Source organism: Ascidia mentula, chromosome 3 (genome assembly GCF_947561715.1).
Source record: "Ascidia mentula chromosome 3, kaAscMent1.1, whole genome shotgun sequence".
Lineage (NCBI taxonomy): Eukaryota > Metazoa > Chordata > Ascidiacea > Phlebobranchia > Ascidiidae > Ascidia > Ascidia mentula.
In genome coordinates this window covers 8,450,313-8,465,599 of record NC_138568.1, presented here as the reverse complement: position 1 = coordinate 8,465,599, position 15,287 = coordinate 8,450,313, and the positions used below count along the sequence as shown (strand labels likewise).

Genomic DNA, 15,287 nt, shown 5'->3' with positions numbered 1-15,287 from the left:
CAAAAAATGCCGTAACAAGAATGTCTGAGCAAAAGCAGAAATAGCGTTTTAATGACTGCTGTGGCTTGCTGCGACGGAGTTATATATGTTATGCGTGGCAGATATGGTCGTGTAATACTATAGAGGTGTCTTGTATTGTGTAGTAGTTTTGCGCAACCGTTTCCGTTGCTTATAGGAGCAATATAACAGTAGAACAAAACTGTATCTCCGAATGCAGATGAACAAGTTAATGCTTTGATTTTAGATGGTTGTTTTCTTGTCTTGGAAGTTTTGACCCTAGTCGCTGTAGTTGCACAATTTGGTCTGTAATATGTGATTATAAAAGCAGAATAAAACGAGCAAGTAGTTAACTCAGCTATGTGGAACTAGTACATTAAAGTTTATTTGCGCTTTACTTGCATAACTAAAGGTTGGCCTAAATACATTTGCGCTACTGATTAATCAACATGTAACGGATGTAGAAAATTTCCAGTAAGTAAATGATGGATTCGAGCAGATTAGTTTTAACAAAAATGAATGTAGTCTCAATGGTATTGGTGTTTGTAGTCTGGGTGTCAAGAACATCTTGTAAAGTGAATTGCAGGGTGGGATATGTCATTGAACACGAATATGGAACAAACAGTGAGTGGAACAATATAACGTGCCGAAATGGAGAAGTTTGTCTCAAAGGGAATGGAAATATGGCAATGGTCGCCTATTACGTAATAAATGGTTGGTCATGTGTTGTGAATGTGTAATTACGTCATTGGACACATAAAAACGATTTTGTCGCCTAGTTCAAGCGGATTTCGATGTAGCCTTGTGCAAGCCCGCCAACGAATGCTATCAAGGTGTTTGCCCTGAACTTTTCGACGAGTTGTGGAACGAACATGAATCAGTCTTTGCTGAAAACGGCATTTACTCTGCTTCGTTGGGGTGAGTTGCGGTGCTGTACCGTTTACTCTGTGCGCATAAACTCACATTTACTGTTTTACAGAGATTGTACAACGGAATGCTAAAGAGACAACCGTTTTTTAAAAAGGAATTGAAACTAATGTTTGCGTTACTTTTAAATACAATTGGACACGTTGCAGGAAAAGAGATTTCCTGGCGTTTGGGTTCCTGTATGAATAATTCGCAAAACAAGAATAACGCAGTTGAAAACTATACATCACCATATCACTTCCATAGCTACATGACCATGTAAATCCTCATCAAGTGTGTAAATGTCGACACAGTAGTTTTTTGCATTCTTTAAATATTTGAGGAGAAATCACCCATTAATAGCACTGTAACAGCGTTATACCAAACGCAGGGTGATGGACAGAGACCCACAAAACAGAACAAGCTTTTTCCATTCTTTTCCAACATGTATTTGAGCAAAAACAAAGTCACATGGTTTCTGTTGTTTTGATTTATGGGAAGGGACTGTAGTATACAACAACAATGGCACGCATAACCTTCTGAGTTGTGCAACCCTGCCGCAGAGTTGCTGTACTTCTAAAACTGGTTACTCGAACAATTACTTTATTCGACTTGTTTGGCAACGATGCGCGTGTGTGCGAACCTACGTACAATGTCAGTAATCCGTGCAAGGGTGAAATAACAAATGATATTACAAAAATAACAAAGACAGAAAATGGCCAAAATTGACTGTAATTGGCTGCAATGACAAGTATCAGCAGCTGGTTGGTTCATCTACTGATGCTGACGGTGCATCGTATTGTTTAAAACCTTTCACAATCGTTTCCGTTTGGTGCTAACGAGCAAAACGGAAATACCACAAAACAAAGCTATATTTATTAATGTGGGCAAATAAAATCATATTACTGTTTGACTACAGGCTGTTTGCTATAGTGTGGACTTTGCTTGCGTCGGCTGCATTCTAATATTTTCCGTTTATTTTGTAATAACAAAAACGTTGAATAAAAAAATGTAATCAGTTTAGTTAGAAATATGAAGTTTGTTCTAAATAAATCAAATTTTGATTATGTTACGCCTATATCAGTAAATATTTGGTTAAAAAATGACGAAATATATTCGAGTAGGTTCGTCGTACGTTGAAGCAAACATGAATGTTGTGTCATCGTTAGTGGTGGTTTTAGTTTTGGTTTCAGGTGCATCTTGTACAGTGGATTGCAGGGTGGGGTACACCGTCAAGCACGAATACGGCTCAAGCAACGATTGGAAACGTACAACATGCCAAAAGGGAGAAGTGTGTCTCACTGGAAATGGAAAATTGTCCCTGGTCGCCTATTACGTGATAACTGGTTGGTTATGTGCTACGAATGTGTAAATATGTCATTTACTTCATTTAACACTGTTTTATCTCCAGTTGAAGCGGACTTCAAAGTTGGGATGTGCAAGCCAGCCGAAGAATGTCATCCAGACGTTTGCCCAAAACTGTACAGCGAGCTGTGGAACAAATATCAATCAGTGTTTGCCGAGAACGGCGTTCACAGTGCTTCTTTAAAGTGAGTTTTAATGCTAATGCACTTTATTCAATAGAATTGATACATTTTTTACAGTGCGTTAAAAAGGTTTTTCCATTTCAGGCAATGCACTACGAAGTGTTGAAGGACAATTCGTTGCTCCGAAAAATAAAACAAATACACTGAAAATAATACTCAGCTTGCCTTGTATTTGTGCGAACCATATTGTCGGGCACGTCATACAGAAACAAATTTTCTTGTGCTTGCTGCCACGTGGATGCTCTTTGCATGGCAGCAAATCACGAACACAATTTGGGTACTGGTTATTTTTATTGCCCGACTAGCCCAGTAACAAATCATTTGATATTTAGTGGGATTGGAAATGCGTTACGTACCCTAGAAACAACTTTGAAATGTTGTAGGGAAGGACAAACAACAGTTCAAAACCAAATAACAAAATCTATTGAGAATATCATGAGTGCAAACAACATAAACATTTCCACAAAACCAAATTGTGTAGAATCAATACCATTAGTAAAAATAACATTTTAACTAAAAACGGCAACTTCACTTTACTCATCACGAAAACTTTTGGTTACGTTGGTTATTCATTGCTGGTGCGTGCAGTTAAATATTCAGAATATGTTGATAAAAGCAGGGGCAAAAACTAAATTTATATCTGTCGTCAATATATGCAAGCGCCAAGAAAGTTGGATAATCCTTTTTGATATATACTGCTGCACTTTGGCATGTGTTTGTTTGACATCACCTACTAATTCGGATTTGTGCTTGGGATAGCATTTGGCATATTTATGCTAAATTAATTAACCTAATGAAGAAAAATGTTTTGTGACGAATCAAGATCAAACAGGAAAAAAATGTATTGGGTGTTTGGTGCTGGTTACAATGCAGCAAATTTCAATGGGTTTGCAGCAATTATATTTCCGTTTATTTTGCAAGCCTAGTCCTAAAACAATATAAACGCAAGCGCAACCGATACCGAACGAGTGGCTTCCTGACTTGGTCAATAAAATGACTGTATTATGTGAACATTTTCCCTGTCATACACACCGCTCATCCGCTGAAGTTTCGTTTCTGCATAGAAGACAGCAACTTCCACTTTTCGTTGCTAAAAATAGACTATTCATATCTTTTGCAGCGCGATAGCAAGGTATGCAGAAAAAAAGTTATTTGCTTTTATAAATCTTGCAATTTGTGCCACAGACATATAGTCTAAATAGCACGCTGTGGTATAAACACTGATAAAAATGTTGAAGGTGATTACCATTCTTCTTCTGTTGGAAACACTGAGCAGCGGTAACGTGTAAGTGATACTTAATATATTACTTTTAGGTTTACTACATTTACATTATTGTGTTGAGTAAATGACAAATAAAAAGATTATTGTCAATAACTTTAGTGTTAAATTTCCTTCTCCTAAAATGTTGTTCGATTCAAATATGTGCACGTGAAGGATACAACTTGGTACGTTAAACCTCAGCCACTGCAAATTAACGTTTGTATTTAGTGTGAGGCTACGTCGTCACATGATCGTTCGCTCAGATCTTAAAGACGAGAAAATAAACAATATCAAATACTTGATCCCTAAATATGGAAATATTGCTTCTGACGCCACTGGAAACGGACAAGAAACCCTCAGCAATTACTACAGTGTAGGTTTATCATCAATGTTCAATGTTGTACGCCAAAGTAACAAAGAATGCGATAGACTTACTTTTTAGGAGAGATCGCAATAGGAACGCCACCTCAATATTTTAATGTTGTGTTTGACATCGACTTTTCAAATTTGTTGGTTCCGTCGATTCGCTGCAGCAAAACGGATCCGAAATGTAGTAAGTAGGTGTATTGTTGTTTGTTACCGCAGTTATTTCAAACGAATCTGTATGGTTTTGTAGCGGTGCATCAAAAATACGACAGCGGTGCCTCTTCAACATTTGTTAAAAACGGAGAAAAGGTTTCTTTTTACGGTTACAGTGGATTGTTGAGTCAAGATGTGGTTTCGGTGAGATGGTTTTTGTTTACGTTACGGTGAAATATTCTACACAGGGTTAATCGGATCAGACGATCCGTACTATAAATTGTTTGGATCAATAAAAACAAACACCAATGCAGTTAGGGCCAAAACCCTTTAAATATAATGTGCTTGTTCTGAAACGATGCCTAATTCCGAAATACTCTGTCAGTGTTTACAACATTAAAAGATTCTTGTGTGCCTATCACCACAGCATACTCTCATAATTATATATACATAGAAATTGTATCAAAAAACTATTCTTTCAGGTTGGTAATGTGAAGAGTTTCAATCAGACCTTCGTTGAGCTTACTAAGTATCCTAAAAATTTTCCTATAAAAACCAAATTCGATGGAATACTGGGTTTGGGATATCCCGAATGGACAATAAATGGAACTACAGCTGTGTTTAACCAAATGTATAAACAAGGAGCAGTAGCAAAGAACCAGTACTCATTCTACCTTAACATGTAATGAACTCTGTTTTACAACATTTAACATTTCATAAGCAATGTGGAGCCAATAATATGAATTGTGTATAAGCTGCAGACAGATGGCCACTGTTTCGACCTAAAAGGTCTCATCAGTGCAGCTGGTATCACTGTAAGACGACCTTTTAGGTCGAAAGAGTGGCCATCTGCCTGCAGCTTATACACAATTTAACATTTAGTCCAGAATGAAATTTTTCATGAAAGTAAAACCACAAAAAAATCAAAATAAAATTGGTTTATTAAAAAACAAAGGAATTGATCTTTCCATTGCAACTAAAATTAGAAAATGCAGACGTACAACTTTATAGGAACCCAGCGGAACCCGATAGTGGAGAGTTATACTTGGGTGGTGTGAACACTGCACGATTTAGTGGAAAATTCAACTATCATAAAATTGTCAACAAGGTTAGTAGTCGAATAAACGACACACGTAATGTTCAGGTGATACAACAAATGTGTCGACTATGTTTGCCTTCAGAATCACTGGCAGATAGGCATGGATGGTTTGACTGTTGATGGTAGTCCTGGTACCAATTGTTGTGTCGGTGGCTGCGAAGCAATCATAGAAAGTGTGTCATCCGTTATTTATGGTCCAAAGAATGAAATCCAACGGATTAACAAGGCTATTGGTGCTCATTGGACTGTAACTGGCGATGTGCGTGCACATCCTATAATAAATATCTTTCGTATTTGTATTAAAGAGTAGTCTATATTGCAGTACCTGGTGGAATGTTCAACCGTCGCAAAGTTGCCGAACATTACCATCACCCTGTCAGGAACAAAATACTTTCTCTCACCTGAAGTTTACGTCATAAGGGTAAATGATTCCACCAATTTAGGATTTAAGTTTGAAAAAATCGGTTAGATTTTAAACTCTGGTTGTTTTTTCTCCAATACCACATACTCAGAGCATGTAGGCTGTTTGATTTTAGTTTACTTTTTCGGAGAGATTTGTTTTCGTCTGTGTTGGGAACAATAAAATCATATTTCAACAATAACTATATTTCTAACTGCCGAATTAATGAATTAGTGCTAAATGCCGTTTAATTCTAATCCAATTCACAAAAGAAAGGAAATTCTGGTTGTACTACTGCCTAACACTTTTTTGTGAAATAGGTTGGGCTTCGTTGCTACTCTCAATTCTTACCTTTTCTTTCTCGTAAACCTGCAAACCCACTGTGGTTGTTGGGCTGGGCCTTCATAGGAAATTACTACACTACTTTCGACCTTGACAATCACCGTGTAGGTTTTGCCACGTTGAGACAGGATTGGAAGGAATACCGCCATCCCAAACAACGATTGTAACATTGTAAAGCTCTTGACTGACATTTTAATCTACTGTACATCATGATTCTGACCAACCCTGCATTGACGTTCCAATCTACCACGTGTGCAAGTTAAACTTCACATACACGTACAATAAACGGCAAATGATTACAAAAACTGTTACTGAACAGAAGCAATATATATTTTTATGTAGTGTGGCTTTTTGTAAAAGCTCAAGCAAGAGCGGGGCAAATATAGGAAAAGTTTTCGTACTAAATGAACAGCACAGCATGCAGGTGGAACTAAGTTTAGCTTGGGGTAGCATTTGGCACAGTTATGCTGATTTATTTAGTTGACCGAAGAAAAATGTTTTGTGATGAATTAAGATCAAACAGGAAAAAAATGTATTGGGTGTTTGGTGGTGACGATGCAGCAAATTTCGCTAGGTTTGCAGAAATTGTATTTTCGTTTATTTTGCAAACCCAGTCCTAAAACAATATGAACGCAAGCGCAACCGATACCGAACGAGTGGCTTCCTGACTTGGTCAGCAAAATGACTGTATTATGTGAACATACTTCCTGTCATACACACCGCTCATCCGCTAAAGTTTCGTTTCTGCTTAGAAGACGACAACTTCCACTTTTCGTTGCTAAAAATAAACTATCCAGTGTGGCTTTTTGTGAAACTCAAGCAAGAGCCGGGCAAATACTTTCATACTAAATGAATAGCAAAGCATGCAGGCGGAACAAAGTTTACCAACGTTAGAAGAAATTCCAATTTTGGCAGAAATAGTGCTAACATAAAATTCTACTCGTGTTTGCTCCAAATTTGCTCAGGAAATTTTCTATTTCAAGCAAAACTGTGTGCTTGTTGGCCTAACTATTGGGTTTTTAATTTTGATCCCAAACCGTCCGAAACGAGAACATACTATAGTCTTTCGATACAACCTTTTGCAGAACAGCTGACAAGCCAATGACAGCAAAACCTGTATATCTAAATCTTGTAAATATACGGTACGTTCTACATGTTAAAACTTGTGACTTTGAACCAAAGAAAATGTGAATAAGAACCGAGGAATACACGGTTACGCAATGAATTAAAAACTATTCTGGACAAAAATACCCTCTAAAAATAAACAATGTTTGTTTGTACTATCGAAAACTCAATAAGGTTTTATTTTGAAAGGATTACGATTGAAAAAAAACTGTGTATTTCAATTTAAAATATTACACGTAACTATTGTCGTGTGTGTGCATTTGCCACGCCTGGATTGTAGTATTCGAGTTAAACGCATCCAATGCTAACATATAGTCGCTCACGAATGTCCAAAGCAAGTGTTTGGAAATGCCCATTTTCTTTATGTAGCAAAATACAAGCCTATATATATCTACAATCTCTTTTGTAATCTGCTCGGAATCATTCAAAAGCAATTATATAAATCCCGTCGATAATTGGGCCACACCGACTTAAGTTTTTATCGGTTCCCCTGCCATTTGAATTTTTGCATGTGTAGTTTACATTTGTAATATTTCACGCAAAATCAAATGATTTGTGCTTGAGAACATTGTCACTTAGGAAATTTACGCTTATCCGCAAGTGTCATAAGCGTATAGTTGACCACAAATTAGCCGGATTGATGACCACAGGTGAACTGAATTTGTGTATTAATGGTTATCGAGTCAGGCATAGACAACTATTTCCGTGTCAATTTACATTAGATACACATACGATTCTATTTTAACACAATATATATCACGTGATAGTTTGTGACCAATCAAATAACACGTTTTTATCCATTTAAATATGCAACACATATACTAGCGTAATTCAGACAATGATCAACCAGGAAAAAACGGGACACCCTTTTATTAGTTTTTACAGTTATTGTACAAAGCGAAGTAAGTGATAATTTGCACAAAAAAGCGATTATTTGCAACGAAATAAACTGTTTTCTAAAAAGCACAAAATCCCATATCTACAGGTTCCTTTCGCAACTTCTTTTTAACCTTTCACCAGAACAGCGAAAGATAACGAATGAGACTTTAACGAACTGTTTGGATTTTTGTCCGCAATTGCACTCCCATATCTCTTGTACAGAAACGAAATAAAACGATCTACTCAAAGGAAGTATATCTTTATCTTTATACAACGGACTTGCTGTACCTGCTTTTGCGGATGCGCCACACAGAGACTCCCACAATCACAGCTATAGTGACCAGAACACCAATTACAATGCCGATGATGTCCGGCGCTCTTAAACGCCCCAAAGGATTGGAATTTGTCATAGGAAATGGCTCAGCCGCTGTGCTTTCGCTTGCAGTGTTATCAGCTGCATGGGTAGTTGCAACGGGGGTGCTTAAATCGCGTGAGCTAGTCTCCGATTGCAGTTGGTCAGTGGAAGTTGTGTCTGTATCTTGGATAATGCTGTGGAACTCTTCGTGTTGTGTGTACGAATCCGTTGTGTCGCTTGAAACATGTGTTGTAAAAACTGGAAGTTCTACAAAAAATTTGGTTGAAGTTTGTTCTAAATGGGGTGGGTGTATTGCAGTATATTTCCACCACATACGTTTGGCCTCTGTGTGATAAAGTAAACGAATATGATTCATAAAATATAGCTCATTAATTTTACTGAAACATTTATGCATCCGTAACAAAATATTGGTTGCTATTTTCGTTCGTGACGAGTCGAACGTGGCGTAACTTAATTTTATTTCACCTGTAACAAACGAATATCTGAAAACATCACTGGAGGAAAGCGTCCCGTTAGCCAATCTGGTCGTTACTTTCAATAAAAGACTGTAACTTTTGTTTACTGCAAGGGCAACTCCGGTCGTTACCTGTAAAGGTATACACAATTTATAATGTCGTTAAGTCTACATTTAAATATTTAAAATAAGTTTTTAAATAATTTACAGGCAAAAAAACTTCGTGTATGTACACCAAAAACTAGTTGAACTAACTTGAAATGTTGGTGAAGCGTCAAGTTCGTCCTCATTTAGTATTAGCGAATCTATAGTGGTACCAGTAGCGTTTGTCAGAACGAAAGAGTAGGTGCAAGCCCTTTGTACGTTTTGTACAGTGAAGACAACGAAGCTTTCCTCAGCTGTTTGGTCATCGGTCGCCAGTTTATAGGAAGATATTGGATCATTCAAATTTTCGGGACCTTCAAGATGCATTTAGTAAAACAAAAGTTTAAAGGGTGTAGTATTAAACTACACTTTATGGCGAATTCGCAAATAGCTTTAATCAAACTGGTCATATGGTCGGTGGGGGAATACAACCAGATATTTACGGGATTCTTTGGCATGGATTACTTTTAGTTACACGATAAAAATCGAAATAGTGTTTCTAAAGGTGAACAAAAACAATGTAAACTTTTACCTGTTGTGTATATGATCACATAGTTCTTATTTCCGGTGTTGCTTGCTGAGTACACTCGATCATACACGAGGTTACCTTCGCTTTCATTGTGTGTTGGGACGCACACTTGGATCAAGTAATCTTGCTCTATGGCGTACACCTCGTTGTTTTCAAAACGGAACAAACTTTGCGACCACACTGCGATGCCTTAAAGTAACGAAGGTTGTTAAATGAAATGAAAGTACATTCCACTTAATATTGTGAGCAAATGCAATTGAAGCAAAAAGCTAAGGTAAATTCTGCAAATGAATGAAGCTCAGGCAAAAGAGAGTTGGTAGCACGTTGCCCAATCGTTAAATCTGTCAGTTTGTAAAGTATTTTTTTACATTTACATTTTTATATCCTTGTATTACTATTGGTTAACTGCGTTGTTGTATTGTTTTTTAGCGATATCGATGATGCCTGCAAACACAGGCGAAAAATGTATGTCGTAGAAACTTTAAAACAGACAGAAGACTCAGGATTATTTATTGTAATATTTTGCGCTCAGGCAAAAAGTGCAAATTCAAAACTTGAAAAACTTCTTTTAATCGCGTGATGTTTGTGAAATAAGTTGTACATCACAAAGCGAAAAACCTCAAAAAACACCAAATAGCCGCAAGAACGGGTATGAATAGCGTGTTGTTTAATTTTTCGTTGGTCGTTAATCGCCAAACAACATAATAATTCCTCAAACCACTTACCATTAAAAAATGTAAATAAAAATTTATTTTTTAGCACCTTCATCAGTCATGTTGATGTCGTAAACGGTTCCCAGATTTCTATCATTTGAAATGGGCAAAATCGCGTCAGTCACATTTCCCTTCGAACTATGGATTTTCCAGTGGAGTTCACCGATCCGGCCACAAGTTAGTGTCGTTGCCATCAATGTTGGAACTCCCTTATCAGATTGTAGAGCATACCCACCTCCGTGAGATTCTGCCAATATTTCGGGACCATGTTTAAATCATTCCTATACACACTTCCAATTTATTGCACAAATGAACAATTGGGGCGTATAGGAATGCATAGATTGTTTTGCGCAAAACTTAACAAGCTGTATTCTTGACGGGTTTTCTCTAATACCAGTATTATATTTCATTGCTGCTTTTATGTCAGCAGACCTAGCAAACCACTTCAGCCAGGCTGGTTTAAATTGCTTCTCAATTGAGTTCAAAATGAAAAAATACGTCACGCACCATTACCACATCCCAATTGTTTTCATACACATCCTAAAAAAATGGAAACTATACAAAAGAATTGTGTATAAGATGCAGAAAGATGGCCACTGTTTCGACCTAAAAGGTCTCATCAGTGCAGCTGGTGCCCAACGGATGACGGTGATTGTGTAGTCACCACAAAGTGGAAGTCTTTGCATGGCCGTTTGGTCAGCAGAGTCGTCTTATAGTCACACCAGCTGCACTGATGAGACCTTCTAGGTCGAAACAGTGGCCATCTGTCTGCAGCTTATACACAATTCATATTATTGGCTCCACATTGCTTATCACATACAAAAGAACTTTTATACCTTACCGTTATAATGCACAACCATTCCTTCAAAGTTAGCGGAATCGACTAAGATTAGTGAATTGATTTCAGCGGTAGTTGGCTCAGATGTCAGTTTCAGTCGTAGCTCGAAATGTACGGTATAATTCGTCTTGCTTAAGACCATGACTTTTCCAACGTTGGATACTGTGCTGTATTTCTTTTCAAGAATTTGGTTTATTTGGGTGAAGCTGTAGGATTTGTTCCGGAGATGGACTCTTCCAAATGCGGAAACCATTTCTAAATGTCAATTACGTAGTGCAGAATAGTAAATATTGGGCGCTACCAATTAACTATATTTTTATCATTCATTTTGTTAGCATTATTGTACCTGTGGAAAAATTTGTCTTCGGTCCGAATGGGCTTTGGATCGACGTTAAAGTTGTACTTAACAACTTACTTACTCTCGCTCTTGCAGCGTAAAGAGTATTCGGGGACAGGTCGTTGATTCTGCATTGTATACCAGCAAGACCATGAAATAAAATTAGGTCTACCTTTAGACACCAGTAAAAAACTACCAGAAACAACTAAATAGTATGAAAGGTGTAATGGAGTGAGCAATTTTAAACGTTAGACAGTTGGTTGTAGTTTGTTATTACTACACGAACTTAAATAGAGTTATCACCAACATAAATGAATAAAAACGTGTTTTTAACGTGCGTTATTATTGCTGTTCTTTGGAATTGGCGAAACGTTTATTTAGATTCAAGCGTTAAGTTTTAATCGACTCTCACAAAAGCAAATTTTATCGTGTATCCATCCCTTGCTGCTTTCCCGTTTATTCAGTCAAAAATGAGAAAATCGTAGTCCACTTACACAGCAACGTAAAACGTGCTCATCGGCTCCTCCGTGGGTGTGCTCATCGTAAACGTTTGTCCTGTTGCTAAGTTTGTGTACTCCACTTCCCACTGGTAAGCCCCAGTCACAGGTTCGAGGAAAAGTACCGCGTAAAATGGAGTTGTGTAGCTGTGAGTAATATTAGCTCCATTCGGGGCTGTTAAAAATAAAGTAGATGTGGTAGAGCCCGAATTGCGCGAGCGCCGTAAATGTAAAACACCTTTATATATTCGATGCGTTTCATGAGGTGTAAAGCTTATTTATAGCCTACCTGTGCGGACTATAAACCTTGTTTGAGCTTTTGTTTCAAGGTTTTGTATAGAGACATTGTATATGACGTTGCCCTTCAATCCTGTAACCTGAAAAAAAATTCGACATATTATACCATTACTGAAAAAAAACTGCACTGCTTTTATTGCTCGGACGAATTTTTCAAATACAAACTGCATCCAATAACTTTTTTACATTAAACTATAGACTACATTTCTTGCCTTGTAGTGTTGCAAGTTATTGTTAAACAATCTTCCATGATTGTTGAAAATGTTCCGGGCCGAAATGGTTACGTTGTAGTTGGAATCGTTCGGCGATATTGTAAATCCATTGCACGTGACGTCAGTTACTGTCACTAAAAAGATAGGAGGGTCACATTTCTGAAACTGGTATACAAGGTAGCCTTCTACATGTTTTTACATTTGCATATTATACCGTATGGGCTACACTGCTCTTTCGCATATTAATCGCTTATTCTACCTCTTAAAATGTTTACTTGTAAATTTAATGCTCTCTGTAGTTCCTACAAAACTATGCACGATTTAAGTGGGACAAAACAGAATGTTTTTTACCTTGTCCTAGAGCTCTGCAAATGAGTAACGCTGTTATAACGACACACTTTAGCATTCTGAAAAAAATATCCTGCATTCTCATTCTCACAAGCATTTAAAACCAGTCTTATTGATAATTTGTGATGCATGGTCTGAAATACAGTTTTATAGCCTACTATATCTGTTTATAGACTGCAATTAATCATGCGAGCCGCTGAAAATGAGCAACAACTCTTCCGTTGGTTTACCTGCTACGTTAACTGAAGACGTCAATTATTTACGTCTGAGCTACGTCATTTCAAACGGTCTTGCATCAATGTGGTGATAAATATGGATATTTTAAACGGTAGTCAATTAATTTGGAGGAAGTCGACAAATCGACTTTGTGATTGATGCAATGACTTGCAAATCCAAGGCAGCTGTTTAAGCGTCACGGACCACCTTGTTTCGATATTAAATAACCCGGCTTTATACTGAATATTGCCCATTAGGTCAGCAACTAACCTAACCATAACCGTTGGTCGATAATAATTAGTTTTAATACAAACTCTGACTGCATACAAACTCATATATGCCAAGACTTTTCAAGCTTATTTGTTGTGCAACTCCATTTTAAGAAGGAAATTTCTATGCGACCCTGTAGCAATCACTTGTGTATTTCATCATTTGTAGTTGTTTTGCCTATTCAATCATAAACTTACGTAACATTAAAATCATTACGTCACGAGGCAATAAAGTGCCTTTTGATATAAGATCAATGCAAACACCTTTTGCACGAATGTTATCAATCTTAATCTTGAATTGGCTGTGTGATTGAGAATTTCTCCAACTCAAACGATTTTATTTTAGGCTTCGTGCTACTGTTTCTATAAAACTCCTGGCCGAAAAGGCTGATCACATGTTGCGTAGTCTGAGCTAACGCTCCACAACATCTGACCTTACTTTGTTCTGCCTCATTGATTTTGATATCGTCATTTATTGTCAGTATTAGTGAGTGCATTTAAAAGTTTTAATACATGTAATTACTATAATGCATTGCTTACTTTCGCCGCTGCTAATAAGCAAGCTGAACCCCAAACCCCTTGATGGGTACAGCCTACACGTTTTATTTTTCTCCTCTTATTGGCAAGTACGTACAACTTAGCGTAATGTTTGCACAAAATTAATAAGAACCGACCAGCTATGTACCGAAAGATAATAAAACATAAACATCCATTGTAAATTTGAAATGATATTTTTTGTTCTGACCCCAAAGCCCTGATCCTTTCGACTAGGGGAAGTCCCTGTCTCTGTACAAACTGGATTGCCATGTGTGGCAACCGTTTGAGGTTTTATGGAGATTCTGTGTTTTCATTGTGGACTATTCAGGTCACAATGAGGGAAACTGAGTTCTTATGAAACTAAACGTGGGTTTGCTTTTGAATATCGGCATATTATTGACAGAATACCTTTCTGTAAAATTGTATGCTTCAAACTCTGCAGTGTTTGCCACAAACAAAAAGCATTGCCTGCTTTAAATTAGACTTTATCGTCCCACCGGCATCCACGATTGGTGAATTCGGTCTCACATTTACCTTAACTATATGCGATCGAAAAATTTCACCTCTCTGTTTGTCCTAAACGTTACTCAAATCATTATGTGTTTTAACATTATTTAGAATAAAAGCCATGTTCAATACCAGGCCAAAGATTGGCGACCTTGCTGGGGAACTTTTTGAGGAATCTGGTGCAATGCAACCAGGGAAGCAGGTCCTCGAAATCAATGGAGATGCAGGAAGTGGAAAATCAGCATTGTTGCAGCATCTTGCCCTTAAAACTTTATTGCCAAAGCAACACAATGGCAGTGGTATGGGTGTCATTTACTTTGACCTTGATTACCACTTTGAGTTGCCTCAATTTGTGTCGGTCATGGAGCAAAGGACGAAAGTGGGTGAAGAGGAAATTAAAGCCTGGCTATCGAACTTGTTCTTGGTGAGGTGCGACACAGCTGAACAACTGGTTGTCACACTGCATTCCATTGAACCTATCATTGCAAACAGCAAGATTCCCATTGGGTTGTTAATTTTGGACAGCATTACTTCTTTCTATTGGATTGACTCACACACTGGTGGAAAAAGTCAGTACTTACGGGAATTAAACATGAACAAAGTAATTGAGATTTTAAAGATTTTCCGAGACAAATATGGCATGTCCATCGTGGCAGCCAGCCAACATCTTTTAAATCCTGAACAAAAACCTGCTGAAGGTATAAACTTGCAAGTATCAGACTATTGTAGGCCATTTTTCAGTCGCCAGTGGCAGGACTTTATCAGACATCGATTTGTTGTCACTAAATCCTCAGGGAAAAATGGTGTGTGCTATACTTCACACAAAATTGGCACCCAGTCTCGAAAGAACTTTTTGATAGGTTGTGAAGGGGTACAATTTGTTTCTTAACTCGTAATGAACATTCACTCAATTTTATACTTATCAACGTTAAAACTTT

The 15,287-nt window shown here is 37.5% G+C and overlaps 4 protein-coding genes and 1 long non-coding RNA gene across 5 annotated transcripts; 4 read left to right on the top strand and 1 right to left on the bottom strand.

Moving 5' to 3' along the window:
* The first annotated feature begins 605 nt into the window (after positions 1-605).
* On the top strand, positions 606-1,064 carry LOC145896102 (uncharacterized). The gene is made up of 3 exons (XR_014401665.1): positions 606-711; positions 777-915; positions 977-1,064. It is a non-coding gene; the product is annotated as an uncharacterized LOC145896102 (long non-coding RNA).
* Positions 1,065-2,050: 986 nt separating this feature from the next.
* LOC145895505 (uncharacterized) lies at positions 2,051-2,556 on the top strand. Its single transcript, XM_082984310.1, has 3 exons — positions 2,051-2,249; positions 2,315-2,453; positions 2,535-2,556. Exons 1-3 carry the CDS (start codon positions 2,051-2,053, stop codon positions 2,554-2,556), a joined length of 360 nt encoding a protein of 119 aa, XP_082840436.1.
* Positions 2,557-3,632: 1,076 nt separating this feature from the next.
* LOC145895212 (cathepsin D-like) lies at positions 3,633-6,355 on the top strand. The gene is made up of 9 exons (XM_082983982.1): positions 3,633-3,735; positions 3,940-4,084; positions 4,141-4,264; positions 4,328-4,434; positions 4,713-4,912; positions 5,242-5,338; positions 5,412-5,588; positions 5,652-5,750; positions 6,050-6,355. Exons 1-9 carry the CDS (start codon positions 3,680-3,682, stop codon positions 6,236-6,238), a joined length of 1,194 nt encoding a protein of 397 aa, XP_082840108.1. The 5' UTR covers positions 3,633-3,679; the 3' UTR covers positions 6,239-6,355.
* A 1,092-nt stretch (positions 6,356-7,447) lies between these two features.
* On the bottom strand, positions 7,448-12,960 carry LOC145894950 (uncharacterized). Its single transcript, XM_082983674.1, has 11 exons — positions 12,824-12,960; positions 12,473-12,606; positions 12,253-12,340; positions 11,961-12,138; positions 11,476-11,594; positions 11,133-11,384; positions 10,341-10,538; positions 9,582-9,767; positions 9,161-9,363; positions 8,917-9,037; positions 7,448-8,697 (listed from the first exon to the last, which is right to left on the bottom strand). The coding sequence occupies exons 1-11, from the start codon at positions 12,915-12,917 to the stop codon at positions 8,342-8,344; spliced, it is 1,929 nt and encodes a 642-aa protein (XP_082839800.1). The 5' UTR covers positions 12,918-12,960; the 3' UTR covers positions 7,448-8,341.
* Positions 12,961-14,190: 1,230 nt separating this feature from the next.
* On the top strand, positions 14,191-15,267 carry LOC145895073 (DNA repair protein XRCC2-like). The gene has a single exon (XM_082983824.1). The coding sequence runs from the start codon at positions 14,471-14,473 to the stop codon at positions 15,236-15,238; it is 768 nt and encodes a 255-aa protein (XP_082839950.1). The 5' UTR covers positions 14,191-14,470; the 3' UTR covers positions 15,239-15,267.
* Positions 15,268-15,287: the final 20 nt, after the last annotated feature.

What these genes read in the sequence shown, in the direction of transcription:
- LOC145895212 (XM_082983982.1), top strand. Translation starts at nt 3,680, where the DNA reads ATGTTGAAGGTGATTACCATTCTTCTTCTGTTGGAAACACTGAGCAGC. An exon ending in ACACTGAGCAGCGGTAACGT is followed by an intron (nt 3,736 to 3,939) that starts GTAAGTGATACT and finishes GTTTGTATTTAG; the next exon opens with TGTGAGGCTACGTCGTCACA. An exon ending in CAAAACGGATCCGAAATGTA is followed by an intron (nt 4,265 to 4,327) that starts GTAAGTAGGTGT and finishes ATGGTTTTGTAG; the next exon opens with CGGTGCATCAAAAATACGAC.
- LOC145895073 (XM_082983824.1), top strand. Translation starts at nt 14,471, where the DNA reads ATGTTCAATACCAGGCCAAAGATTGGCGACCTTGCTGGGGAACTTTTT.
- LOC145895505 (XM_082984310.1), top strand. Translation starts at nt 2,051, where the DNA reads ATGAATGTTGTGTCATCGTTAGTGGTGGTTTTAGTTTTGGTTTCAGGT. An exon ending in CGCCTATTACGTGATAACTG is followed by an intron (nt 2,250 to 2,314) that starts GTTGGTTATGTG and finishes TTTTATCTCCAG; the next exon opens with TTGAAGCGGACTTCAAAGTT. An exon ending in GTTCACAGTGCTTCTTTAAA is followed by an intron (nt 2,454 to 2,534) that starts GTGAGTTTTAAT and finishes TTTCCATTTCAG; the next exon opens with GCAATGCACTACGAAGTGTT.
- LOC145894950 (XM_082983674.1), bottom strand. Translation starts at nt 12,917, where the DNA reads ATGCTTGTGAGAATGAGAATGCAGGATATTTTTTTCAGAATGCTAAAG. An exon ending in TGTGATCATATACACAACAG is followed by an intron (nt 9,364 to 9,581) that starts GTAAAAGTTTAC and finishes TGCATCTTGAAG; the next exon opens with GTCCCGAAAATTTGAATGAT. An exon ending in ACGCTTCACCAACATTTCAA is followed by an intron (nt 9,038 to 9,160) that starts GTTAGTTCAACT and finishes ATACCTTTACAG; the next exon opens with GTAACGACCGGAGTTGCCCT.